Source organism: Micropterus salmoides, unplaced genomic scaffold, assembly GCF_014851395.1.
Source record: "Micropterus salmoides isolate LMB-PRFRI ecotype aquatic unplaced genomic scaffold, ASM1485139v1 Ms_hic_scaffold_22, whole genome shotgun sequence".
Lineage (NCBI taxonomy): Eukaryota > Metazoa > Chordata > Actinopteri > Centrarchiformes > Centrarchidae > Micropterus > Micropterus salmoides.
Window position 1 is genome coordinate 15,886,681 of NW_024041373.1, and position 27,996 is coordinate 15,914,676.

A 27,996-nucleotide genomic window follows, 5' to 3' on the forward strand; every position below is an offset into this window, starting at 1 on the left:
TTCAGTCCAGCAGAGGGCAGCAAACGCTGGGTATAAAAACAATAAGCATGGAGACTCACATATTTACTTTTTAGTTAACCTTGATATCTGCATTCATACAACAGCTGAGGGCTTCCAATCTTTAGTTTCAAATGTGGCGTCTACTCACCTTTATCATAAAGATAAGGAAATTGGATGTCTGAATTTGTGGTCCCTAGCAGGAAGACTATATAAACTTGGTACAAAGTATTTTATTGCAAAGGTTTGAAATACTACAGTACATTTGTGGTTATAGTTCAGACAAAAGGGCTAAAGAAAAAAGGTAACAAAAATAAATACATCTGCATTGACAGATATGTGATGAGTTGAATTTTGGGAACTGTAAGTTCCATCTTTATTTTTTTATTTGACTATCTGAAATTGTGTGACTTTACAATATAGTGTGTCATCTCTTATGGATAACTACAAAAAGTCAAGGCTTGCCTTTTTACATTATTGTGTTGTCATGAAATGGCTGTAATAAAAATAAAATTCATACTGTATGACTTTTCTTTTGTCAAAGCGCCTCTTAGGAGTTTGAAGTCCATTTTCATAAGAATATCTTTCCAACAGTAATATTTCACTAGTTTTTGTGATAGAAAAACATGTGTAGACGGTATCTATGGCATCTCAACCATGTGCCAATGATGTAAAACAAACTGGTTTCCTGGGTATCATAGACCACAGAATGAACAGCAATACATCACTCAAAACCTTCATCCACCAATAATTTCAATTCTGGTGGTCACAACTAAAACTTTACACCTAAACTGCAGTTCCAGAGGTGCAGTCACTCAACACATATGACGAGAAACAAGAACCCACAGCTTGTAACAGAGCAATTCAAAAGCACCGTTGTCATCCTCCACTCATTCATCTCATGCAATGCAGAGCCCCAAGTGTGTTAGAAAATAACCAGTAGCCCAGAAAACAAGTTTTAAAAGACTATTGAAAAGTGTAATAATCACTTTCTAGCAATAGAAATGCTGATTCTTCCATTTACATCCCAACATTGGAGTTTCTGTCACTTTAGAAATAGTATCACACTAATTACAAAAACAACAAAAACTGTGGAATAAAGGAAAAACAATGCCAACTGTGTCTGAATTACACAGGACACAGTGTGGCCTGGAAAAATAAGTGAGGGAGAATCCCTCTGTTGTACATAAAGAAAAAAGTGCCAAAAAGAGTTCATAGTTGATCCTTCATATTGTTTGGTCTGTCCTTGTCTATTCATTTTTAGCAGTGTCCTCCTCTTGCCCAGTCTGTTAAAGCGTGTGTGTGTATGTGTGTGTGTTTTGGAGAGTTCTGGCGGACTGGAATGTGCAGGGAACTTTGTGTTTTAAGCAAGGGTTCTCTGTCTTGGCTTTATTCTGGGGTACAGCTGTTGGAGACAACAAAAAGACATGTCAACAATGCACATTTGTGCATAAAATAAACACATTTCATCATTCATTACAGTTTCAGTGACTCATGGCTCACCCCGAGGAGGTTGCGGGGAATGTAACCCTCAGTGTCGCCCATGCGTGCCCACCACCATTCAATCTCGTCCTCGTCTTCTCTGCGGACTATGGTCATGCAGTCTCCCTCACGGAATGGCAGTTCATCAGGGTTTTCACCACTGTAGTCCCACAGACCGTAGACCACTCCCCTGTTCATGATGCCCATCTTCTCTTGCACACCTGATCAGCACAATAAGATTTCACGTGTAGTCAAGACAAAAAATATATACACAGCACACAATACAATTTAAAATGGACATAATCTATCTATCACACAAAATTTGCACAATTTGGTGGAACATGGCTCGTGGGCTGCTTTTTAGGAGGCGCTTGCAAGCCATTTTGCCATGCCTATGTGCGAAAACCTTGAATTGTGTGCAAATTTTCATGAGTTTTCGAGCATGTTTAGGCTGCCAACAATGCGATTCATTTGCAGAAAAATAATTCCTTGCATTTCAATAGGGTCCTCGCATGTTTCATGGTTGGGCCATAAAAAATAAAACGAACACTGCATGCATAACAGAAAAGCAAAAATCAAAGAAACAATAAATAATAAAATAGCTGTCACTGACCATAGAGGAACTGAGAGCACTGGGTGTAGCCGTCCTCCATCTCTTCACATTTATCAGCTGCCGTTTGCATGTCGCTGTAAGTCATAGCAAACACTGCGGCGCCAGACTCCACCAGGAACTTGCACACTTGCACATTGTTGCAGGATGCAGCACAGTGGAGAGGTGTCCTATGTTAGAGGGTGGGTGAGTAAGGAAAAGGAACAGGAGGCAAGAACAGAGGAAAGGGGAGAGGGAAATACACAAATCACTATAGACTAAGACTAGACTTTCAAAATACTGACTTTGCTGATTTAAATTTAAACATCCTATATCAACCATGTCATTAGTGAACTGGAACTCACCAGCCGTCACTGTCAGCAGCATTGACATTGACACCGAATTGAACCAGGAACTTAACAATCTCTGTATGTCCGGCACAGACAGCATTGTGTAGAGCAGTGATGCCTTCATCGTTGGGCTGACTGGGATCCTCCACCTGTGATTGAGAAATTACAAGGGGCGAAAAGGAGATAAACTCAGAGTCAGCAAATAGTTAACAGCCTTGTTTCCATTAACGTTCTTTAATGCGCATTTTCAAGTATCGCATTATAAAAGGTTAATGGAAACGGCAAAATTTGAAAACAAAAAAAACCCCAACTTGATCTTTCTTGCAAAACTCTGCATAACACCGGATATTCCCATAACGAGCGGAGACGTGGCTGGCACCTTTTCTGAGGAAACACATTTCTGAGGACCTCTCTCCATTTTTCTAAGATCAACGGCCATCAGGTTCACGTGACTGGTTTTGTTTCTGGTTTGGAACCCATACGTCTTGTTTATTACAGCCATGTGTAACGTCAACTACTGACGTAACCACGCTTGCCGTAGCCTGGTTTATTCCCTCCTTTTTCCTCTTTTTTGCGACATTTCAAAAGTACGCTTAAAATTTGCATGACAATTAGATGGAAACATGGCTAAAGACTGAGTGACTAATGTAAACTTCTATGATATAATGGTAGCTAACTAACACAGCAGAAAATATGTTATAATACATAGCAAAGTCTTACTTCATAGATGATTCTCTGGACCAGGTCATACTCTCCTTCCAGGGAGGAGTCCAGCAGCAGAGCCAGTGGGTTGAACTTCACTCGCATGCTGTGATCGATGCGTTCAGAGTTAGGCTTGCGCAAGTTGGTCCTCTTTCCCTAAAGTCACAATCATGATCATGCATCACACAAATAATCTCAAACAGCCATTACAACACAGAGAAGAGAAATGTACATCTAAGACGTGACGTCTGTCCTGCTGAATGTCCTCACTCCGCTGTGTTCAATCTGGACTAAGAGCAGAGGAGGGACTTGTTTTCCAGCTCCAAGTGCATTACTAATCCAGTTTATCAGCACAAGCTAAAAAGTAACAAATTCATTTCTCTGAAACCATGATTATGCAACCAAACGGGTCTTAAATGGACGTGACTAAAAGAGGGAACCTGGGGTGGGGGACATGGGTCAGAACATTGATTCCTCTTTGGTTTGCGCTTTTTGAGTAAAACCTGGCCCCTCACCATAAAACCCACTTTAGAGGGTTCACTAAGAGCTTAACAACGAGAACATGTAAACTGGTGTTTATTTACAACCCAGAATGTGTCTAAGTAAATAGGTGAAAGTGGGGAGGGTATCCGCTTAGCGTAAGCAGAAAATGGCCCATTTTCTCCAGAAACAATAGAAGTACTTGATGGGAGGGATTATCTAATTATACAACATTGGACCAGGCCACTGCTATTAACCAGCAGTCCATTAAAAAGTACACTTTGTACTGTAACTCATGACCTGCCCCTGTGGAACTAACAAACATGTGAGGGGATTTAATGTTGCATAAAAGCAAACAAGGGGAATATATACTATGGACTTAAGACAGTGGTGACCCATTATATCACTCAAAACAACAAAAAACACAAACAAGAAAACTCGGAGCCATATAATAATTGTGATTTGTCATTAGCAATTTAAGATGGTGACTCATACCGGTGGCAGAGTGACCTGGCCAGTGACCTCAGGAGCCTTCATGTTAAACGTGTCCTCTCCCAAGCTGTCCTGCTCTGCTCCACTGGGGTATGGGGGTGGTGGATAGGGGGGGAACTCTTCCAGGAAGCCCTCTGGAGGTGGAGGGGGCAGGTTGGGCATTACGTCCTCCAAGCCAGCAGGTGGTGGTGGTGGTGGGAAAAGAGTGTCATCTGGTTTGGGAGCTGGGTGGGATGGGGGAGGAGGGGGGACAATGTCTTCTCTCTCTGGGATGGCTGAAGGTGGTTTGGTCTGTTCAGCAGGGGCTGGAACGTGGACATTAGGACCTGGGATGTGACCAGGACCTTCCAGAGTCTGTCCTGTCTGTGATGGGTGGTTCTCGGCCCCACTCAGAGGGCTTGGAACGAGTGGCCCCACAGATCCCTCCGGCGACTTCTCTGCTTCACCAGCATAGGCGGGAGTAGTTGGTGTAGTCACAGTGGTCTCCATAGCTGCCAGTGTGGTCTTCTGGTAGAGGAGTTTCTGAATGTTGGGCCCTGCAGGCCCCTCTGGTTCAGTGATGGAGCTGCGTTTCTTCAGGGGCCTCGGGGCATTGTAGAGCTTCTTTCTCAGGGCTTCCAGGTCACCATCACTCTGATGCCTGTAGGGATTTGAAATGAAGGGAAGCAGCTTGGTGGGGCTGAGGGGCCGTGGGATGCGCTCCGTTTCTGGTTGAGGGCCGTCAGTTGAGCTGTGACCCACGTTGTTGGCTCCATTTACCTCAGAGTCTAGGGAAGGGGATTGACGCTCCAGGTAAGGGTTCTCTGGATGTGGGGAGCCTCCACTGGGGATCACTGGTTTACCGTACACTACAAATAAAGATGGGAAACAAGTGTTAAGACTGCAATTTCAACAGAGATAATACCACAAGCACATTAATAGCCTGATGACTGATCCTTTTTTCTCCATCACTTACTGTATAAAATTACTTTCATAGCCAGATTTCACTACTCCTTCTTAATTACAAGATGGAGCCACATTACCATGCCCTAAAACTCATGATCACAAAATAAAAATCATCATGATAAGTATTTATTGAATGCTGGATTTAAGCCTTTTTTGTTTTGACTTCTATGCTTATTTAGACTTTCACATTAAATTTCCACAATCCCAGTCAGAAGCAGCAGGTCTGGTTGCCTGTGAATGTGTTCGAAAAGGGAAGCTGTAACAGATGGCTTTGCCTCTGGCTGCTCCTCTGGTCAGTGACGTGTGAATATTTTCCTGTAGAGTTTGCCGAAGAGAACGGCAGCAGGGCAGATTAACCTGACAGGGAATACATCTTGAGTGTCACAAGATACTTTTTTTTTTTTAAACTTTGTTTATGTTTAAACATTACGGCAGCATTAGTCTTCAGATTTACTGTTCATTACACTCAAAAGGATACTTCAGCGGCTGACATGTAAACCTGAAGATTGGCATGTGTACAGATATGCATGTCTACATGCAGCTGGAGCTTCTTCTAAGACAACCCTCACAGACATAAGCTTAGACTAAGCAGTAAGCATGAAGACAAACAACAAAGAGAAAGGATGTGTTCATGATCAGACAGACTACTAATATTGAGTCTACTATCCAGGAACCCAAAGGAGAATGACCACATCTGTCACCTGAACAACACTCCTCAGGCACTTAAAAAAAAGATACAAATGGATATTCTTACCACTGATAAATCCATTGGTGCGGCTCTGAGACCTGTTGAGAGCACCCTGCACAATTGGCAGGAAGGGCTTCCCCGAGCCAGGCTGTTGTGTGTACATGGAGTAAATGGAACTGGCCGCTAAGGTCTGCGGCTTGCTCAGGTTGGGGTCTTTGGAGGAGGGCAGCTCTGGGGTGAACGGCCGTACCGTGGCTGCAGGTGGAATGTCTTGCTTAGAAGGTAGTGGGAGTGTCTGGCTCTGTGAGGGTGGGAGAGGGCTGCGACCCTGGGCAGCCAGGGGCTGCTGGCTATTGGGCTTGGTTTTGGGGAAGGTGCCTGTGTTGAGGCTTGGTTTGCCATAGGGCATGACACCAGGGCCTTTAGGTTTGGTGGGCACAGGTGGAGGCACCTTGACTGGAGCCTTGGGAGCAGACTGGAGACATGAGGAGACAGAGAGATAGCAAATTAGATGCCAGGGTGTATTACTGCTGGAAATAAACAAATCTGGCAAGTGATTTTTTTCCCTGTGAGGATGTAAGGAGTGTGTTTTTGTTCCCTCTCACCTGAGCGTCCCTGACCAGGTCATCACTGCTCTGGTTTTTGCGGAGGGAAGTGGTGGGAGCCTCTGTTGGCTCAAACATAGAAACGGGACGCACCCTCCTGTCCTTCTTCAGTTCCGTCTCATCTATTCACAGACCACATGCAGAGGCAGTAATCAGTTTCGTCTCATAAGCCACTTTGGAAACTTTTGTTTTGATTCATCAGTGGTTACCGTTTTACTGTGGTTACAGGAAGGTACTGCAGCGCAGTTTCTGTGGAAATGCTGTGTGTGTGTGTGTGTGTGTGTGTGTGTGTGTGTGTGTGCGTGCCTTACCTTGTTCTGTGTTAGAGGTGGAGTGAGAGGTCATTCGTGGCAGTGTTGAAGATGAACCATGACCGTTTGTTTTGAATTCTGGACTTGAAGAGCCAAAGTCTGACAGCTTGGATGGCTGAAGGCCTGGGGGACCCACAGGACGCAAAAAAAAAATAGAGGCAGGGATTGTTTAAATTTTAGCATGAACTGTAAGATTTTACATAGAAATAAAGATATAAGAAAGTACCAAAACTAATAGTGGAGCTTCAGGCATTATTTATCCAGATAAACACAAAGTTCACAGAGTGTGTATGAAAATGAAAAGTGGATTTTGCAGAAGTTTGCCTCCCTTGTTACTCATCTTTTTTTTGGTTGATTGAAAAAGACCCAGCCAGTGGCCGTGAATGTCCACAGACATCTACAGTCACGTGAGCCCCAAAAGCATGGGGCTCTTGCAACTAGCAAGATCAGCATCACATCAAGGACGGCAAAAACACCATAATTTCCATCACAGTGCCTGAAGACTGTAAATGGTCCTATTCAAGAGGTGTGGTACAAAAACACCAACACACACACACACACACACGCAAATATTGCGAACAAGACTTGACTGGGTTGGCCAGAATCCACGCAGAATTGTCAGTTCAACTGAAGGTTATGTGTTTGTTCCAACTGACCCATTTAGAGGGGCAGAAAAAGAACTGAGGAGAAAGCTCAAAAAACACGCTTTAACAATCAGCAGCAAAACAAGCAAACAGGACCAAAGATCCAGCTTGGATGATGAAAATCTTTTCATCTTTTTCAGTGAGATTTATTCACATGAAAAATGAACACATTAAAACGAAGCCACAAACACAAGTGTGTACCTTTTCTCTTAGCCCGTAGCTCTTTCAGAGGCTTAAGCAAGAACATGGCTTCTGAGGATGATGCATTCAAAAGACAAGAAAAACAAAGTAGCCTTAGAGCTGCAGATCTCACTTGGCTCTAGACATGCAGTTGGTTGGGCTCAGGCAGGGGCCCCCCAGTGGGGGGACACAGAGACCAGCACAACCCCCAGGAGCCTGCCTGATACTATGCACAACATCCCGGATAATCGGTGAGCAGATTCCTCTGCGTCCCCGCCCATCTCTATCTCTCTTCTTCCCATGCTGCAAATCAACTCAGCACGCACAAATAATTGCGTGCAACCTCACTGGTGTGTGTAGGAGCGCATGAGAAAGAATTACTGCATAGATGATGGCACAAAGAACATCTTTAGGTGGGATATGTTGCTCCGGCCCTTCAATGGTTTGGCCAAACTCCATTCCCCACAATTACACAGCACACATGCAACTACAGTGCGTGGGGAGAGGATGCTGGTGCAACTACAGCTTATAAACAAAGAAGAAGAAAAAAAAGAAATAACTGACTTTATTTGGTCTTTATTTTGTAGCACAAAGAAGTTATTCTGTAAATGTAACTTTTAGATCAGGCATGCTGTGTGTTCAAAATCAATGTCAGACTTTCATCCGTCTTTTTCGGATTTCAAAACAGGTTTTTACATCAGTAGTTAGTTCTCATAAAAAGTCAGAACTGACCTTCTGAAAAAAAGATCTACTGTCTCCCTGTGTAAACCAACAGTGGATTGTTTGATTAGAAGGCTCAAGATGCTGAGAATGGATATGAACCAAGCAGCAAAGATCACTGATGAATGCTGAAAGCTTCATATTTTGTTGTTTCATATCTGTTTCATATTTCTTTACAGTCTGGTTCTTACAGTGAGCATTAATTTGAAACATATGGTAATTTGTCTATAAATAACTCCCTACACACACTTAAGACTAACATAGTGTGAGCTGAAAGGAAGGATGGCACACAGAGACACACACTGCGGCAATAAAAACAAAAACAAAAAATCAAATACTGGTTCACTCACTGCAAAACATGTCAAAAGTTCATTAGAAAATGTCAGCATAATGGAAAAAAGACTGATGTAAGGGCTCAGAAATACCAGGCCACAACACACCATCCAGGAGGTAACTAGCTACCTTCTGAGCTCAGAGTGACATCGCAACCAGCAGACTCCTTTGCTCCTGCTGGAAGCAGGACAGTCTTGTCACATTTCAGTTAAAAAACAAAAATACCAAACTCCATGATGACATATACAAAGAAACACAAGGAAGTTGAGGACTCTTTGTTTCCTTATATCATTCATTTTTACTAATTAAATTAAATGTAAAATGACAGAAAGGACAAAGTGAAGTGTAGGCCTGCTGCCAAGACGCCCCCGCAGAGATCTAAGTTAGAAAGGAAAAGGTTTGAGTTAAAAGCTGGTGTGCTGTCACTGGTTGCTCACCTGTGCCAGCCTTGCTCTGCGGGTCGTAGGCTGGAAGAGTGGCAGTGCCGTCTGGGTAGGCTGGTTTTACAAGCAGGTCGTGCCTCACTGGGCCCCGGGGCATTGTGGACGACTGGATGTATGGGCCAACTGCTGCCACACGAGATGGACCTGACTGCTGCCCGGCTTGGCCATCAGAGGGCAGCTGTACAGTGAAATGGTAGGAGAGAAAAACACGAGGATGTAAGAGCTGCAAACGTCAGTGAAATTAATTTTAAATTATCTTTCATTATTGTAGACAGCAGAGAGAGACAGCACAATATTCAGACACAAACCAACCAACCACAGACCAAAACTTTATCTGATGTTTTGGTAATGATACAAAAAAAAGAAAAAAAAAAAAAACTGTTGAGATCGAGATGAGTACAGAAAGCATGCTGAAAGTATTGTTAATACTGACGTGCTAAAAGTCTATAGCAGCTCTCAAAGGCTGTAATTTTCGTCACAATGACAAAAAAACAAAGTTGTATTATGAATGAAAAATGGTGAGATAACTTCAATATTCTTAGATTATTGCTACTTGTAAACTTTGGCCTGAGGGTGGTGCCAAAGGGGCCATGATAGAAGTATTTCTTCTGGTTAGTGTGGAAGTCTTCAAAGATTTGCACGGCAGTCTTGTGAGTGGGGTGCTAACAAAACGCTCATTACAGTAAGAGGTTTGAGGTGTACTGTCATGAAGTGAAGTCTGGGACAAGTGGAATGTGAGCTCTCCATCTTGGACTGGTGATGTAAAATCCACACAGACAGTAAAACCTCTTACTTTGCTACTTTGTCATAGACAGAACATCTTACAGAAGCAAATAAATGCCTTTATGCTGTACAAACCCAACAAACAGACAGACTTCATCCATCTTTCAAAATTTAACTCAACCCCTGGACAAAAACCTATCCTACAGCTGATGACATAATGACAAGCTGACCCTTTAACACAAGATGAACACGGCTCACTTTGCCTATCAATGAAGTGCCAAGTCACACTGAAGACGTCAGATCAGAAAGAATAGAGACACATTATGTTCAGCTCCAATACTAGTTTAGTTACCTGAAGATGAGTGTCTTTTGAAGCCCTCTCTTTACCAGGATAGCCATTCTTGAGAAAAAAAAAAAAAAGCACAAACATGCAACAGCAGTTCAAAATACCAAATAATCCCCTTTTTTCTAAGCTAATATTGGCATTTTCTGAGTGTTTCAAGAGCTATGTGACTAAGACGGTGCAGGATGACTCTAGGCTGGCAGCTCTCAGACTACCTCGCTCTAGTCAGTATGCTTATACGTGCTTGTTGGATGATGTCAGCCAGACGCTTGCTGTTCGGCTGGAGGAGAGAGCTGTTTGGATGGAGTGTGTCTTTGTGCTTGTGTGAAAAAGAGACACTCATTATGATTCCAGGCAGGGTGTGGGTAAATCACCTCCTCACTACGCCCTATTCAGGCCTTCATCTTTAAAACACACACACACACGCATGTACCTTTCTTGGTTCTGTTCCTACTTTATTATACATATGTCAATGGTACATCAAAAGAGAAGTTGGGCTTTTTTTAAAGTTAGAATAGGGTGCAAGTTGTTCCTTTATCTAAAAGGCTTCCTTCCAGCAGAGCTAAAGAAGGACATGTTAAAACCCCCATTATAACATTTATTATTCTTATGTTCTAACTTAAAGACCACTTTAGATCTTGTACACTGCATTTGCTTAGTAAACAATGCATGCTGCATACGAAAGAGGCAATTTTTGAATACAACACAGAAAAAAACTTTTCTGATGGCATTGAATACAAACAGCTTTGTGCTTTGCATTACAAAGTCATGAATCAGCATTAAAATAATAATAAAATCAATATAGGTGGTTAATTGGTTGAATGTTAATTTAGTTGAAAGTAAGAAAGTTAATGGTGAAGGCCAATGAAACACCCTAATTGTGTCCGAAAGGAAGTCGACCTGATCAAAAAAAACATACAAAAAAAAAAAAGAAATGACTGTACAGAGGAGGGTGAAAACATAAAATCATCCAATCAGAATGATTATGTTTTCTTTTTGCCCAACTTTGCATCCTAAACAAGCATTCAATCGCAAGAAGTGAGCATGTTCACTTTCTTCCTCACAGTGTTTCATAGACAAGTCTGTTGACTCTTATTTACAGTCCCATGGCAACCTGTGTTCAAAATAACTCCTGGACAGGGGAGAGAACAGCAGAGGAGTAGGGACACGCCAGGCAGCGAGCTTAAAGCCAAAACCTTAACCTTAACCTAAAACATTCATTATAGTTAGTACAAAGACTGTCATGTATTTTGTCATAAAACATGTTTTGAAACACCAATGTTTTTTAGTGAGATAGTTGTTTGCCTTTAGCAAACTGGTTATCTGCCATTTCCTGTTTCTGCCAAGAGTGCAGCCAGAAAAGATAGCATCTCCCCTGACATTCCTGCCTGTCTGTGATGCCTGCACTCATTACTCTTCTCTCATCTTCAGGAACTGTTTCTGCCAAATGGGACTGAAAACACAGCCGAGTAAAGAAGTTTGGGTGTAAACTCAGATGCAGCTCTGTGACATGATCAGAACAATGATCAATCCCCACAAGCTATCTCAGATAGTGAGATCAAAGAATGGAAAACGGCGGATAGGAGATGACTCTTTCGAGTGAGGGGGTCACTTGGTTTTCCCCACACAGAAGATAGTGAGGTTAAGCAGCCTTACGTTGGCATTGGTGACCTCTGAATACCGGGGCATCTGAGGCTTCCAGAGGTAGAGAGAGGTAGAGAGAACAGCCTTCATTATAAGGCCACTAGGGGGAGCACCGATCAAAACAATTTCCATCACTTATTTGTAGATTTAAACATAAATAGTGGCCTTAAAAAAAAAATAAAAAAAATAAAAATAGAAATTCATCTATATGAACACTTTTCACAAAATATAAAAGATGATATGTGAGGCAGTTCTGTATGAGGTTATGTGAATGTTTTTTGAATGTCTATGCTACTGTGGTGTTATAATACTTACAGGCAAGTTCTCTTTCTGCTGCAGCGCTGCCTTCTTCTTCCACAGCCGATCTCGGAGCTCACTGATCCGTTTGTCCATGGAAACCACCTCCAGGTTGCGCTTGTTCAGGCTCTCTCTCTGCTGCTGCAGCTTAGAGTTTTGATCTTGGTTGAGCTTGTTCCTCAGCTGACCACCGAGAAGGACAAGACAGAAGAGAAGTGTTCAACAATGGTGCTCATTTAAAACAAATATTGTCTCTGGAGCTCAATTTTGTTTAGGTGTTTTGAATTTAATTTAGTAGAATATTATTTTTGCACACCTGTAGCTCCTTGTAGAGGCGGTCTAGTTCAGCCACAGAGCTCTGGTTGTCTTGGAAGTTGTCCATTTTGCCATTTTTGAGCAACTCCAGCTGCCGGTTGAGCTCCTCCACCTTGGATGCAGCCATCACTAGTTCTCTCTGCTTCTGCTGGAACAGGTTATTCATCTGCTCTATCTCCTCCACTGGAGAGGGAGAGGGGTTGGAGAGAAGTGGGAGGTGGAGAGAGGGAACAACAGGTAGAGAGAAAGGTGTGTGAAGATGATGGAGGCAGGGAGGTGACAAGAATATCATGAAGACAGGAAATAGATTAAAACCAAATTGTCAGTGCTTCCAGTCATACAATATTCTGAGCGGGCATCCACTCATGAATGTGAAAGTTTGTGAGCCTACCCAGTTTGCCGTTGCTGAGGCGCTTCTGCTCCACCTGGCCCTTAAGGGCGCGGACCTTCTTGAGCCGAGTTTCCTGGTTCTCAATGTTCTCTCGAAGGCGCTGCAGCTTCTCCTGCTCAGATGCCTGCTGCTGCTGACGCTGCTCCTGCTGCTTCAAGTAGCGCAGCCTCTGCTCCTGGAGACACAAATGAGAGGAGAAAGAAAGCATTAAACAATTAAACAAACACATCCCTATTAACTTGTATTTATGAGTAATCCATGGAGGAGTATCCTTTCCTGAACAGCTACTGTCAAAGTGTCTGACAAGGCATTGAACTACATACTCTGGTAAGATGTTTAGGGGACAGCAGTGAAGGGTATCCTGTGATATTATTGACATGCCTGGTTAAATAAGGGTTAAGAAATCATTCTGTGGAGTTCAACAGTGCTGAACTTTCAAGATCAAACATCAGTCGTGGACTATGACACAGTGTGCTGTACACCTGATCGAGCTCTCATAAACAGGTTCCAAGTTGAGCACAACACAGTATCCATCAGGAAATGTTCCAGGTGATGTGTGCTGATGGTAATGCCTGTTTGCTTACTCGACCAGTGTGCAAGAGCACCGCTTGAAGATACATTCCTTGGCTTGCTGTATTATCCTCTGGCATACACATGCAACAGTTGCTTGGATCGGAATGCTAAAGTGGGTCAAGGACACAGGTTGCTGCCTGCGCGGCATATTTAAGTAGGTACACAAAGAGAAAGACACAAGTTAAGTTTTAGTTAAGTTTATACAATACACGTCTGTATCAGCAGACATTTTTAGGTGTCTCTGCAAGAACCAAAAAATGTGTAGGAGGAAAAACGGCCCAGCCAAGATTGTAATTAATGTCACGCCTGTTTTCTGTCAAATGTCTTTCATCACCAAATCCTGAGCAAAGTGAGAAAAGAGTTCTTCTAATACCAGATGAGTCCTGCCTAGAGACAATCCAAGATAGGCAGCTGTCTCTACTCACTACACCTGCAGCTATCCACAATTCATCTCACCTGTCTATCACAACCACCACATGCACTTAATATTAATTTCCATAAGTGCACTAGACTTGTTTTAGTACCTTTGTTTCGTGTACCATCTCCCCACTTTCTGCTGATAACCCCCTCTTTAATCTTGCCCCATTATTTTGTCTCTCCTCCTCTGACTTTTACTTTCATCTCCGCCACTTAACCTCTTCATCCCCTGTATCAACCCATCTCTCTACCAGTCCCCATCTCCCCTTTCATCTTGCACTTATTCTTTATGCACCTTGGAAGCAAGGAGTTCTTGTTGAGATTCTATCTGTTGCTGCTGTCTGGCAGCCATCTCTTGTAGTTCGGCCAGTGTCATGTCCATCCGGGGTGTCACCACCTGCGCAGGGATAAATAGAGGGACAAAGGACAAAAGAAAAACACATTGATCCTTGTGTTGGTATAAAAGTGTAGCCTTGAAGTCAGAAGAGCAGAAGCAGCAGACGTTTTTTTTTTTCAAAAGCCAATTGAGAGATTAGAGGTGCATCAAAATCCCTTTAAAAAAAAAAAAAAAAAAAAAAAAAAGGACAAATGTAGGCCTTTTTGTGGATTCAGGATTTGTAATACATTTATTTACCAGAAAGTGACATTCTCAATTTAATAATTATCTAAACAGTCATGCCCATGTTGTTATGTACTGATTTAAAAAAAAAATGTATTTGCATTTATACACTGCAGGGTGTTTTTGAATTATAATTTATTTGTACACCTTGGCAAATAATCAAGTCGGCTTGTTGTTAAGTATGAAGAAAGATACGAGGTCACAGAATTTAAGTTAAAACTAAAAGATTTGACCCACATAGACCAGAATGAAGTACAAATGCAAACATCTTGGTGGTGATGCATCAAAATACCCTCTATCTGCAATGAGTGCTTGAAGATATAACTATAGTTCTATTGTTATTCCCAAGAGGTGCCGTAAATAACACTTGTGAGAACAGTCCTAGGGCTTTTGTTCTTCTTCTTAAATTAAAAAATAAACATATTTGTGTATAGGTATGGATAACATTACAATGTTAAACTGTCTCTGGTAAAATATCACATGTAGGATATATCTTCTCTATTTTACTGACCAATAAACATGTTATTCTGGAAGCATCCTACTAAATGCATTTCAAATAGTCTGAAAAGAAGATGCAAGAACTCACCCCATTCTCCATTCTTCTGTCTGGAGGACCCTTCACTCCATTCCTCTTTGGTTCTGAGCCTCTTGACCCACCTGAGTAACAAACACGATAGAGCTTCATCTAAGGCGACTGCATCAGTTTACTCCAAACAAAGAAACAGCAAACTCAGGAAACTACTAGCATTTACAGACAGCTGTAAAAATGGCCTTGCCTTTTTTCCCGTTACCGTCTGTGCTAGGTGTATTGTCTTGCTTGTCAGGAGGGTGTAGATCAGTAGAAAGCTAGGCAAAGCAGACTGGCTAGTGCTGCATGATCTTAACTGTTCTGGAAAACAACTAGGATCAGTGCTCTTTGTGACTTGCAATAATCTCAGGATTTAAACTAATACATAACCGTCTGGTGGTGGGTCCCACAACTGTGTGTGTATGTGCGGATGTGTACATGATTTCACTTATATCTAACCATGCCACTTGACAGCTGGGGTGTGGGTGGCTTAAAGCCTTGGCCCATGATCCAAGCCCTTTAGCTTGCATAATGGTTTTAGATGACCCTTGAGATCCAGTATGCATGTTAAATACAGTACACGCACTGATTAAGTGCTAGTGTGAACAACACCATGCTAAGGTGAGCCTTAGTGACATTATGAAATTTGGTGCGACATCACCTAGCTAGCTCAGTTCAGCAGAGAATACATTTTGTCCTCTGATCTGGTGAGAAAGAACCTTCCTGCACAGCATCAGGAAGTGTGAACATTACAATGAACAATACTACAGGCAGCACTGAGTACAGAACAGTTTTTCCATAAATAATATGAACACCACAGAAACGGGACAAAATGTGCCTGTCCTCGGTACACGGCAACAGAAAAGGGTAATACAGAACTGTGTTGTAAAGACTGAGCAGAGCTAAGCTAACAGTGTGAGAAAACAAGAGCAGGCTAAGATAACAGGAAGGGAAAACAGCCATCTAATCCCAGGGCCAGACTCAAGCTGTGAGGGGTAAAAGGGCTTAGTTACGCAACTGGGGGCTGAGAGGATAGCGCACAACCAATATACTAGTTTTCTGTGTTCCTAAGAAAACTGAAAAGTAACAGGCTTATGACGATGTGACTGTGATTCAACCTGGCCTCCAAAAGTACTGCTAAATAAGGCTCGTTCAAGGATTTGACGCTTGCTAATATAAAACCCTTTCCTGGATACAGGCAGTCTTAAGAGTGGGGTGGCCTGGTTCATTCTCAGCCTGATGAATGCTTAACACCAGAGGGGATGTGTGTATGTTTAGAGGCTGCAGGCATCTCTGGAGTTTACTACATTGGTGTCGAATGTCTTTTCCCTGAAGACGGACCTCGTCCAAAACAATTAAACCATTTACCCTGACTCTTATGTGAGACAAGTGACCATAGAAACCTTTGTTTCTGTTTCATTATCTGCTGTATGTGTGGTTGAGGTGTGGGCTGGAGAAAGACACTTACCCGATTCCCTGCTAGGGGCTCGATTGTGTCGCAGAAAGAAGCGCACCTCTGCCCTGTGTTGTCCCCATTGTTGGAGCAGATCCAGCATCCTCTCCCTGTCACCTACGGCTCGCTCTGCAGATAGAATACATAATAACATATCAGCACTCAGGTGTGATGTAAAACATACCCATGAAGTCAATATTGAAATTCTAATTATATTAACTTTGGCACACCAATATAGGTCAAGTGTACATGCAAGGTTTGCTTCATTAAACCTGTCCAACCATATTCATTTCATCAGTGCAATCTGTATCTAGTTGCTTTTTGTGTGAAATGACTCAGGGAAAACAACTGCGATGCGTTGTCAATTACTGGGGCTGGTACGGAGCCAAAAGGGCTCCTCATCCATTAATCAGAGGTTTTCTTCCACCTGCTAAAGACCATTTCATTATTCAAATGGATTGACACATTACAGTCAAGTAGAGGTCAATGAAACTATTCAATTATAGTGGCATGATGGCCAAACAAATCATACCAACTGTAATATTTATGTTATTAATAGCTTTCCATCTAAATCTGATGCAAAATGTTATTGCTGTGTTCTCAAGGAGAGTCAGCAGCGATCTGTAGTGAACATTGGCTGCAGAATGAGAATCTTTCCAGCAGTTGGGAGCCTCTTTTCAGACTACTTGTGGAAGTACTCAAACATAATAATTGGCACTTCCTTCACTCTTATGGCAGCATCGCCATGGAAACAGCTACGAAGCCTGGCTCCTTGAGTTCTTATTCTGAATACCTCATGACTCTCAGATTGGTAAAATGGGAAAGGCAAGAAATCTAAACCCCCCGGGCCCCACCTGAGAGATGTGGGAGATGTCTGGGAGATTGTGTTTGTTACAGGGATTATGGGCTCTGCTTCATTTGCATTGCAGACCCAAAAGAGATAAGCCCTTCAAAAAGAAATCACCAAGCAGTTGACCACACAGCTAATCTCCATATATGGTCGACTTCCGAAAAGCAATTTCCGTCCAATTAAAGGAAGACAAACAATCTGCACACCAACTCCATTCCCTTGGGATGTAGCCATACTCCAAAACAGCATGTGACTAAAAATCTCATGTTCTTCATTGTGTATCGGATAAAGATGACACTGGGTGAACTGGCACCGTTACTCACCGGATCCACGCCACATCTCAGATAGGTGGCAGTCTGTCTCCCCCGCCTCCTTGCACAACTCCACCACATCCCGGCACAGCGTCTCCGGTGTAACGGGAACCTCAGTAAAATGTTGGTCATTGTTACTGAGGTATACTGTCAGGAACATCTGGGGACAGCAGGAGGGAGAAAGCCGGGCAGATTAGACAGAGAAGTTTGATAACACCACAAGATAGAGGGTCCCTGGTGGTCTCGGTAGAAGCAGAGGGGGGGGGGGGAATCTCTTTAACTGGTGTCTTATTTCCCTATGGTGCAGTGTGACATCGAGGAATAACAGTGTTTTCTGTTTTACCCCAGGCTGCATCACCGATTGATTTTAAAACTTATTTTGCCTTTGAATTCTTAACGACCATCGTGAGCCAGAGGGGCACTCGCCAACTGACTATTGACCAGATTATTATTAAAGTTGTACAAGAGTTTTTTAACCTCCTGTTGTGCTGTGGTTACACTACAAGGCGAAAACAGTTTTTATAGACTGATGTGATCTGAGTAGAACCTCTTGAACGCCATAAAATTGTCTCTTTCAGTTTTTCCTAGTTAATTGGACTGATGTTGTACATAAAAAATAATACATTTATTACAGCAATCTTAGAAGGCGGTACAAGATGTGGATTTTTTCTCTGTGTGTTTAACATTGTGCTGCTGCAGCTTTTACGTTAATCTGATGACATTCATTTCAGACTGCTGTGTTGAAAGTAATCCAGAAATATTATTAGGTCTTATTGCTGCCGGTACCTTTACGTAAAAGTGACCAGGGGGCTTGATCAGACACGAGAGAGACTTGTTAAATTGCCGTCAGAAGAACATAAAATGGAACATGTCTGAAAGGGGCAACAGATAACAGTATCTGTTTCCCAGTACGCATTCCTCTGTGTCAACAGAGGAATCAGAGGCCAGCTCCCAAAACTCCATTTCACCCTGTCCCATCTCACTGCTAACTAGTGCTGTCACCACTGTGAGAGATACACACATACACACATACACACACACACACACACTAAATACCCCTGACAAGCACTCTGGAGGGGCTGACTGAGGACTCTGGAGACGATGGATCTGTATGTCAGCGTCTGATTTACAGATGGCAGTGACTGGTTTAGGACTATCTAAAAAGAAATGGACTATCTCAACGAAGCTGCCACTGATAGAAGTGGAATGTGAAAGCCTTGAGCCAGTGTAGAAAAAAATAAATGCATTGAAACTGAGCAAACAAATTGAGATATCTAAAACTGTAAGCATTTTAAACGCTGGCATTCCAATCCCACTCCAAACTGAAACTATGCCAGCTACAGTGACGCAAACAAACATCTTAAAGAAATTCCAAAATCAATACTGTGAAGGACATTATCTTTATAATAGGCAGTGGGAAAGTAGAAAAGTAGTAGGCCTCTGTCAAACTAAAGGCAGGTCCATTTAAAGTTAACCTTCCGGGAATGAAAAATCCCCTCTAAAACACATAAATACTGACAGTAAACATGCCGTGCTGTGCAAACGTGCCTCTGTGTAATCATATAAGGATGTATGCTTAAGAAGCTTTTAGGGTTGTGCTGGAATATGCCCTCATCTGTAATCTGGTCACACGTTATGAGTGTGAGCTCTGATAAGGCCGTAATACCACCAATATTATAACACACTGTAGCTGTCCCAGAGCATGGCACAACTTGAACCTATTGAACCTTTCTGTTTTAGCTGCAAGTTCTGGCACAGTGTAATGTCTTCACTGGGACTTGAATAGAGCCACGGTAGAAAAGCAGCAGTGTAATTGTTAGAATAATTTCCACGTTAGACTGTCAGGTTTCTCTATTCGCAGCACGCTGCCGTAAATGGCTGTGCCTACGGGGGCCATGATGGGAACATCAGGTCAGCAGGGTCACAAGCACAAAGGGCTCAGGGGGGTGGGGCAGGAGAGCATATGGAGCAGCTGCAGCCGAGGTGCAGAAACAAAAGTATTTGAGTTTCTTTGTGGGGCTGACTGAGCAAAAGCACAACAGCTTGAAGATAAGTGGCTTTATCCCCCTTTTCTTCTTCATATGAAGCTTAATGAGTGAGTGGACGGGTGACAAGTTTCCTCTGAAAATCTCCATAGCAACGTACACAACAAGTTTGTTTTTTCCCGGTGATAAGGTGAAAGTGGCAGCAAGGGGCCGTCGTATGACTCAAGAGGACCTGATGCAACTGGTTTTGTTCCACAGCGATGTAAATGAAAGATCCCATCAATAGAGCAAATCAGCAATGAGTCATCCCTGTCAGTAATCTCCAGTACTGAAACCCGTAAACAGATATTGTCTCTGTGTTTGGCCCTTGCCCGTAGAAAGGACCTCACAGCTCTGTGGTGGAAGACCACACTGGAGAACATAGCCAAAACCAAGTCTGTTCCTTTCCTGTCTGCTAATCAGGATAGTTCATGTTTGTGGTATGTAGTTGAGAACTAAACTGGAATCAGTTGACATAATAAATGACACTGCCAGGTATTTAAAAGAAAACCATAACTGGTATCAATTTCATCATGAGGCTGCCACAACCCCCCCAGCTTTGTAGGACATTCAAAGACCCTGTTATTATTTGGAGAGTGAAAGAGAGACAACAGAGCGAGGGGAGTGGAAGGTGGAAGAGAGCAGGACTGAAAGACAGTGAGAAGACAGAAACACTGATGGGAGGGGAATGCTGGTAATACCTACGCTGATGGCCAATTCTCCTCAGCACCAAAGTTAATGATCCAGGGCCACAGCTACCCAGTCATAGCCTCGATCTGGATGAGTTAGCACTTTGCTGCTGACCTTCATCCACCTAATGCATGCGGTCACTGCGAGGCTATTGCACACATGTGCTACACATACATAATTAATTCAGCTAATCAGGATTTTCATACACCTTTGCATATTCATATTGCTTTGGGAACATTAGGATGAGGTACAATAGGGTTAGGTAATACATGATTTTTTTTTTTCCTATAACTATATTCATATTGAAGGATATTTTTACACTGTTTATCATGATAAACTATTTTTTTTATTAAACCTTGATTTAACCAGTAAGTATCCTGGATATTGTTTTCTGAATTTAACAGAACAGAAGGATGTCTGAAAATGAAAAGGTCCCGTTTGACCATTATTAGCAGACCAGTGTGTGTAAACTAGACGTCTTCACATGTAATTTTCATGCAAAAACAGATCCTGTGATACACAGTATATCAATATCAGAAACAGTCTTCTGAATATAGTTTACTCTATAATGCCCAGCCCTACTGTAGAGCATCAGCTAGCTTGGTTAAGAGGGAAAGAAGAATGCATTAAGTGTTCTACATAGACAGACAGGTGAGAAGAGCTCCCCCGACTCCCTGTTTTGACTTTCCCAGACAACTTGAGAGTTCATTAAATATTCATAGATACAACAGCCAGTAAAATGAAACAGCTCAATAATAACCTGAGAGGCTTATTCCAAACCAGACAAAACAGTAACCTAACAGCTTATCAGAAAGCATCACCTTAGGTAGACTTATATAACCAGGGAGCTGAGCGGTACCCATTTGGATTGCATATGACAACATCTGACTGAACTGTGCTACACTAGCCTTCTGCCTATCAGAGTGGATGACAGAAGCAACTGCTGACTTGCACTTCCTGCCTACCTGAGACAGGGCAAAGAGATCGCCCTGGGGAAGGAGAAAGGGACGAGCTGCCTCTGCTGCTGTGGTTCACTATTAAAATAATAGATTTCTAATTCCATCACAGCATCAGCTGTCTCCCAGGGTTTGGGACGGGAATGACAAATCAGAATTGCAAACTGACAATTACGGCTAGTGGAAAGAAATGCCAGCTTGAATACTGCAGCGTGCACTGTAGATATTTTAAAAGCAGAGCAGCTATAAGGCTAGGTCACTGGGGTTATATCTCAGGGATTAAGTTAATCCGCTATATAAAAATATAGCCTTTCAACAGACTACTGGCTCAGTATTACAATAGTAAGCTTAAATTCAATAGCCTGCAGCTAGGCTATATCCACTATGCCTTAAGTTTAAGAGAATATCCTTCTGTGTAACCAAGGCCTAGAAGTGTCCATTCTCATAAGCATATTCTATACTGTTCAGCACCTGGTTTGCAGTGTTTAAATCCTTAAAATGGGGTACTGTAGTGACTTTTTTTTGTAGAACAAAAAAACTACTCCATAATGAGGTTCAATGGCACATGCTGAAGAACATCTGTTCTAGACACAATAGCATAGATAGGAGCCTTAGAGATGAAAGGCTCAAACATCAATCCCTCAAACAAAAGACACTGTAATAAGAACACATCTAAGAGGAAGAGAGTAACAACTGCAGCTGGCAGCACATACTTGACCTGCCCTGTTAAAAAGAGCAGAGAGGGTGAGAAGGAGAGATGTGAAAACACAAGGAGTTATATACTATACAGCTGTTCTGGGTTACTGCATGGAGATGGGCTTCTTCATCAATAATTCTATTCTGTATTAAGTTAAATAAGCAGCAGTCCCTGTAGGGAGATGAAGGCCATTCTGCGATATACAGTATACTAGAGACATCAGCTATATAGCCGGGAGCCATTAAGATGCTGATTTGGGCACTTACCGCGTAAGCCACTGATTGCAGGCTTGAGGGGAACAGGCTTTTCAAGCCTCTCCAGTTGTTTAGACAGAGGACTCTGAGAAGACTTGAGCTTAAACATCAATGCTGTACCCACAGCCAATTACCGAAAAGGAATGCTGTGTTGGGGTGTGTGGGTGTATGTGGCACTCCCGCTGATCGCGCAGACAACGAACACATGCACAGGAGCGATAGAGTGGTTTACATAAACAGAGCAAACAGAACAAATTAGAAGAACGATTATTTTGATGTTACTTCAGATGTGCCTAGTAATATATCAATCCCTGTGTCCCACCTTGACAATCCACTCTCACCTTGTGGCCGTCAATTCTACTGCACACGTGTCTCAAGATCATTGTCCAAATGCAATTGGTCGCATATTGAGTTAAGAGTGCTCAAAACTGTCTGCCACTGCAGTTCCCCATTTCCAAGAATAGACAAATCACATGGGACTGTACTGTAATTGAATTACTCTGCAATATCAGGATAACTAGCAAATGAAAGCCCATCCCGCCACTGAGAATTCACATCAGTACAACTAAAAATGCCGAAAGCAACATCTGAGATCATTCATTATCTTAGTTTGATGTTTTTTTTAAAAATTATTATTAAATAAATAATTATAATTATATATCCTTCCTGATGTTGCACTCAAATCAGTTCTTATAATCCTACTGTAGTACTTTGTTTTGGTCCATAATGTTTCTCTCTTTTAAAAAGCTGAAATTTGCCAATGTGTTGCCAATTTTTCATACATATTATGGTCCAAACTGGAACTGCAACTAGATTGTTTTCTTTCCCAAAATTCTCAGATTTTGTTTAGATTTTGTTAACTGATTTATTGTTTAGAATAAAAAAAATTCAACAATAACAAAAAAGACAAATTAACATCAAATTGAAGGAGCCAAAAATTTTAATTGCACTTTTAATTCAACTAAAGAAAATGTATTATGAGAGATATATCTCCCTCTCCCCCCCCCCCCCTCCCCCAGTCACAATAAAAGTTTATTTTCAGAGAACATGCAAACCCAAATGCATATTCTACTGTGTTGCTATGGTCCCAGGTAGACCCGATTACAATCTCTTGCTGATAGAAGAGTGAAGATAAAGGATAGAAATTAAATAGATCTTTTTAGTAGGTAAAACTTAAATGAATGTCACAGTGTATGCTATGAACATGCTAAATCATTTTAGTGTGTGTTGGATTCACAAGTGAACAAACATTTCACAATAACAATTGGAGAAACCTGCAGCACTCTCCAAAAATAAAAAGAGCACAATATCTGATAGTGTTATTTAGTGGTGTGTAGGTGAGTAGGGCTGTACATATCAATTATTTTTCAAGTCGATTAATCTAACGATGATTTTTTTGATTAGTCGATTAATCTAACGACAAATTTTGTTTATTCTAAAGAAAGAAAAGTTGCCTGTTACTCGATTAACATACCAAAATAATGTCTAATCAATAAATCTATATTTTATTCAATCATCCTGATGAAGCACATTAGAATAATGACAATTGCAGCAAATCTTAAAATGAATCAAATTTCCACGTCACTCATTACTTAAAACTTTAAAATGTTTCTGACACGGATTAATTTCAATATTAAGTAATGCAGTACGATAATCAAATGTATTTCTGCATCAGTGAACACCTGAAAGGACTCAGCTGTTTTCTCGCTCATACGTGGCCGTTAAACAGAAAATATGAAACAGCCGATAGTTACATGACTCGCAGTGTAACGTTACGTTACCATGACAGCAGCGGAGCAGAAATTACTTTTAACATGAAGGCAATTAAGAAATACTACGTCTCCTCGTGCTGATAATGTGCCGTGCTTGAAGTAAACACGATTTGCCGTCTAGACAAAGTGCTCCGGGATACTTCCGTTACACGTTTTTGTGCTGCTTCTCTTATTCGTGGACAGCAGCTGTGCTGCAGTGAAGCAGTTTCCAGTTCAGAGAGCTCACGAAGCAGCACGTTGTTGAGGGTCTGTCTCAAATACTCCAAACTTTAGACGGTCGAAGGCGCGGTCTTGTAGCTGGAGCTTGTCCAGGATAATCCCACACCAGATGCAGCGATGCGTCGACGCACGTAATGACGAGACACTTAGCTCAAGAGACGAGACCAAACACCATATTGGGTTCACAACATCGAGACGAGACAAAATATTACCACTATTTTTAAAGAGGTCATATTATGCTTTTTGGCTTTTTTGTGCAAGTAATAGGTTTGCAAAGTGAAAAAGCCCAAAGTCCAGCCCAAAGGGAGTTCCCATCTCCCACAGAAAACACTGCTCTGATCTGCCTCTAAACAGCTTGATTGTAATCCAGCCGTTTCCCTTTTATCCCTGTGACGACACATGGATGAAAGCAAAATGCGCGTCATAATATTCGCCAAACAGCTAGTCCAACGCCTTCAAAAACACAGGTGGAAAAACACTGAGCTGCACCACACACCTCCCCTCTCCATTTCAAACACTAGCTACCCTCCAGGCAGTCAATGGACAGAAAGTTGTTACTGTGATGTAGGGACAGTGCACAGTTATAACTTTTGTGGATGAAAGATACTTTTGTTACAAAATAATAACTCACCACACTGAAACTCTTGCTCCAGTCCATGTTGTTAAGCTGGTATGGGAACATATACAGCTGAACCGAAGCAATGTTTACCGGCTTCTCATGACCCGCCCTTCTCTGCTTCTGATCGGCTAGTAGTCCTTAACTAGGAAAGATAGTTACATATTGTAACTCTAGATTCTGAGTACATGCGCAGCCCTCTAAGGCCATTACTATTGGGTCAATCAGACAGAACGCTTTTGTGGGTTTAACCCCCTACGCGCGCATGCGTGGCACTGATAAAAAACACAGACCAACCTGCCCAGACCCAACATAATAAGCTACCCGATCCCCCAAAGCATTGGTGTCACCGTGTGCACAATCACCAATGGCGCAACATGGGAAGGCAGAGAACCGACCCATGCGTAAAAGGCCAGGAACCGAAAGGGTGGCCACGCAGCTGTGCAGGTGCAGACAAGGTCCCAACAGTGACCACATCAGCTGCGCACACAGAGCAGGGCCAGCGTGAGCAGCGCCAGCTCCCCCCACCGTCTGGATGGGAGAAAGCACACCGCGCACTCACAAAAGGACATCACTCAGACAGAACGCTCAGTACTGAGTGAGTCAGCAAGAAACGTGAGACATCCCACAGGTAGAAACGGCCGAAAGAGCACGGGGAAGACCAGGAGGCTGCTGTGCAGATGTCATCCACCGACATTCCACTGTGCAACGCCACAGAGGAGGCGCCTCTCGTGAAGTGTGCCCTGATGCCGTCCGGGGAGATACAGCGGCTCTCAACCCCTGGATGGTGCACACCACCGCACAGGAGAGACCAAGACCCTCTGAGCGCCGCCCCTCAGGTGCCACAGGCGCCTTGCGCCTGAGGAAGGGCATCCCCCTCCAGGGGAGTTTCCTCGGCTGACCCGACAGCAGTCGCTGGAGACAGGGAAACCCAGGGGTGTGGAAAATAATAGATTTTTAGATGTATCTCGATGCGGACTTGGACGATTATGAATCGATTCACAAATGTCAGCAAGCGTCCCCTCCTCATTCTTCAAATGACAGCTATGTGACAGGTGGCAGTAGTTGACGGTGAAAACGAGCGTAGCAGAGGAAAACGTTTCAGTCTGGCTGTAAATGTACAGTGTAGGTCACCGTGTTTCCATTTATTAAAGTTTGTCTGTCCCCCCCTTACTAGAAAGGCAGTAAGCGCTAGCAAACATCTCTTCAGACTGCGGTCTGGAAGCTGAGTAGGATGCTATTTGGTTGCTGTAAAGTTGGTTTGTTGTCATTCATCCACATATTGAGTACACAAATGAAGGAAATGCTGTTTCTCAAGGTCCATGGTGCTCAATACAAGATTACAATAATCAACTTACAGGACAAGACACAAACATTACTACACTAGATGCAACACAACAAAGGAACATATATTAAGGTGAAGTGAACGTGGTTTGGCCAGAGCATTGTAAAGTGCTTAGTTCAACCCCATCTGACTATAACAGCAGCCTCAGAACTGAAAATAGCAGCAGCAGGTCTGTAATAATGTTGGAATAATGCTATGCAATTTTAGCTAAATTTATATGAAGTGACATTAAATAGCTGCATTTCATTACTACGTACTACTTTGGATTGTTAAATACTCCTCAGGTCAAGACTCTGCAGTCTACTTACATCTGAAGGACAGAGGACACTCGTTTGAGGACCACCAGGTGCACATTTTAGACAGAGAAGATGGATGGTTTGAAAGAGGTGTCAAGGAAGCCATCTACACCAGGGTTGAGAAGCCGTCATTGAACAGGGGAGGGGGTCTACGCCACTACTTATCCCCCACTTACAATGCTGTCCTTTCATCACTTCCCAGGAAACTCAACAAACGTAACCTATTGGCCTCAGGTGAAGATACCAACGATGGTCATTCAGTCTTGGCCACAGGTAGTCTTAACGACTGTCGTCACAGCAACAAGGAACACTAACGAACCAGCGGTATCGATGACCCGGGCCAACGACCCCACTGAGGTTAAATAGCTGAGTTTCCCTGCCAGTCAGTCAGAACTTAAGAAGTCCTTTGGATGAGGGACGAAACGTCTTCCAGTATCTTCAACCAAGTCCAGTTGCCCTTGATTTTAACCTTCGTTGGATAACTATGACCTGGATGACTGAGAATCTTCATAGACATTGTTAAATACCGTTTTAAAAGTACCAAATAGTCAAATAGTGAGAAGAATTATTATTCATCCTGTTCGTTTTACAAAATCGCATCTAACCCTCATAATCGTAATGAGATACCTAGAAATTCCCACCTTTGAGATGATGCATCGAGGAAACGAAACGACCACTTTCCACACTGTGAGAAGCTCCAACACGTTTATGTGGAGAGGCACGTGGGCCTACCACAGACGGCCCACCACCTGAGAGAAGCAGGTCCTGCCCCACCCCATCAGGGAGGCGTCTGTGAAGACCGAGATGTGGGACATGGCCCTGCCCAGGGGGACCCCAACTGACAGAGAGAGGGGGTCCCGCCAGTAGGCTAGATCCAAACCCACAGACAGAGGAATGGCAACCAGGCGCCACTTCTGTCTCACTGGGTCTACACGCAGGCAGATTAACCACTGCTGTAGCCTCCTCATGTGCATGAGGCCCAAGTGGATCACCAGGTGAGCCACTGACATGAGAGCCACGCGCTCCAGAGAGGAATCCAGCACCACGCCCACGTAGGTGAGCGTCTGGGAGGGAAAAGAAGCGCTCGCGGGGTTCTCATCCCCCAGTCTTTTTGCTGACCAGGAAATAGCAGGAGTAGAACCCTTGGTTTTCCTTCCCCAGAGGAACTCTGGAGATAGCCCGCTTCTCTCCACACACAGATTGGGGGGCTGGAGTGCCCTCTGGTGTGCGGTGGAAGGGCCACGAGGCAACATGGCGCTCGGAGATCGTGGGTGGGTGGGAGGAAGGCTGGGCTCAATGGAGCTTCCACCTTCCTGACAGGAGAGGGGCGCCGCAGAGTCTTCAGGTCCAAGGGGGCACCTTCCTGGTACTGCCGGATGGGAGGGAAGCACGGCCAAACCGGGTCCCGCCTAGCCAGCTGGCTAAATGCAAAAACACTGGTCATTTCATCCGGAGGAGAGAGCTCTTGGGCCGGGGGAACAGACAGCTGACTGTGGGCGGCTGCCCTCTGGATGATGGCAGGAAACTCTCTGACAAGGCCGCTGATGGAAGGCAGGAAAGTGGAGGCCGGCAGTGGGACGGAAACCTCGCCAGAGAAGGCTACCTTGCGGTCCCCCGCCTTGAGGTCAGCGATTGCCGGGGCCAGGGAAAATAGGGAGCCAC

At 43.2% G+C, this 27,996-nt stretch overlaps 1 protein-coding gene across 2 annotated transcripts in view; it reads right to left on the bottom strand.

Annotated features, from left to right (window-relative positions):
• Positions 1–214: 214 nt before the first annotated feature.
• tp53bp2a (tumor protein p53 binding protein, 2a) overlaps positions 215–27,996 on the bottom strand; it is a 35,418-nt gene continuing 7,636 nt past the window's right edge. The window contains exons 3-20 of one of the 2 annotated variants that reach the window (XM_038737057.1): positions 17,478–17,625; positions 16,320–16,433; positions 14,870–14,940; positions 13,960–14,061; positions 12,675–12,849; positions 12,285–12,466; positions 11,987–12,151; positions 10,037–10,084; positions 8,956–9,139; positions 6,642–6,764; positions 6,331–6,452; positions 5,792–6,200; positions 4,096–4,940; positions 3,139–3,276; positions 2,434–2,567; positions 2,093–2,259; positions 1,501–1,700; positions 215–1,402 (exon numbers count right to left, since the gene is read on the bottom strand). In XM_038737057.1, the coding sequence (XP_038592985.1) occupies positions 1,361–1,402; positions 1,501–1,700; positions 2,093–2,259; positions 2,434–2,567; positions 3,139–3,276; positions 4,096–4,940; positions 5,792–6,200; positions 6,331–6,452; positions 6,642–6,764; positions 8,956–9,139; positions 10,037–10,084; positions 11,987–12,151; positions 12,285–12,466; positions 12,675–12,849; positions 13,960–14,061; positions 14,870–14,940; positions 16,320–16,433; positions 17,478–17,625 (3,369 nt within the window). In that variant the 3' untranslated portion in view covers positions 215–1,360. The remainder of the gene's footprint in view (positions 1,403–1,500; positions 1,701–2,092; positions 2,260–2,433; positions 2,568–3,138; positions 3,277–4,095; positions 4,941–5,791; positions 6,201–6,330; positions 6,453–6,641; positions 6,765–8,955; positions 9,140–10,036; positions 10,085–11,986; positions 12,152–12,284; positions 12,467–12,674; positions 12,850–13,959; positions 14,062–14,869; positions 14,941–16,319; positions 16,434–17,477; positions 17,626–27,996) is intronic. The other variant, XM_038737058.1, reaches the window with a different exon arrangement.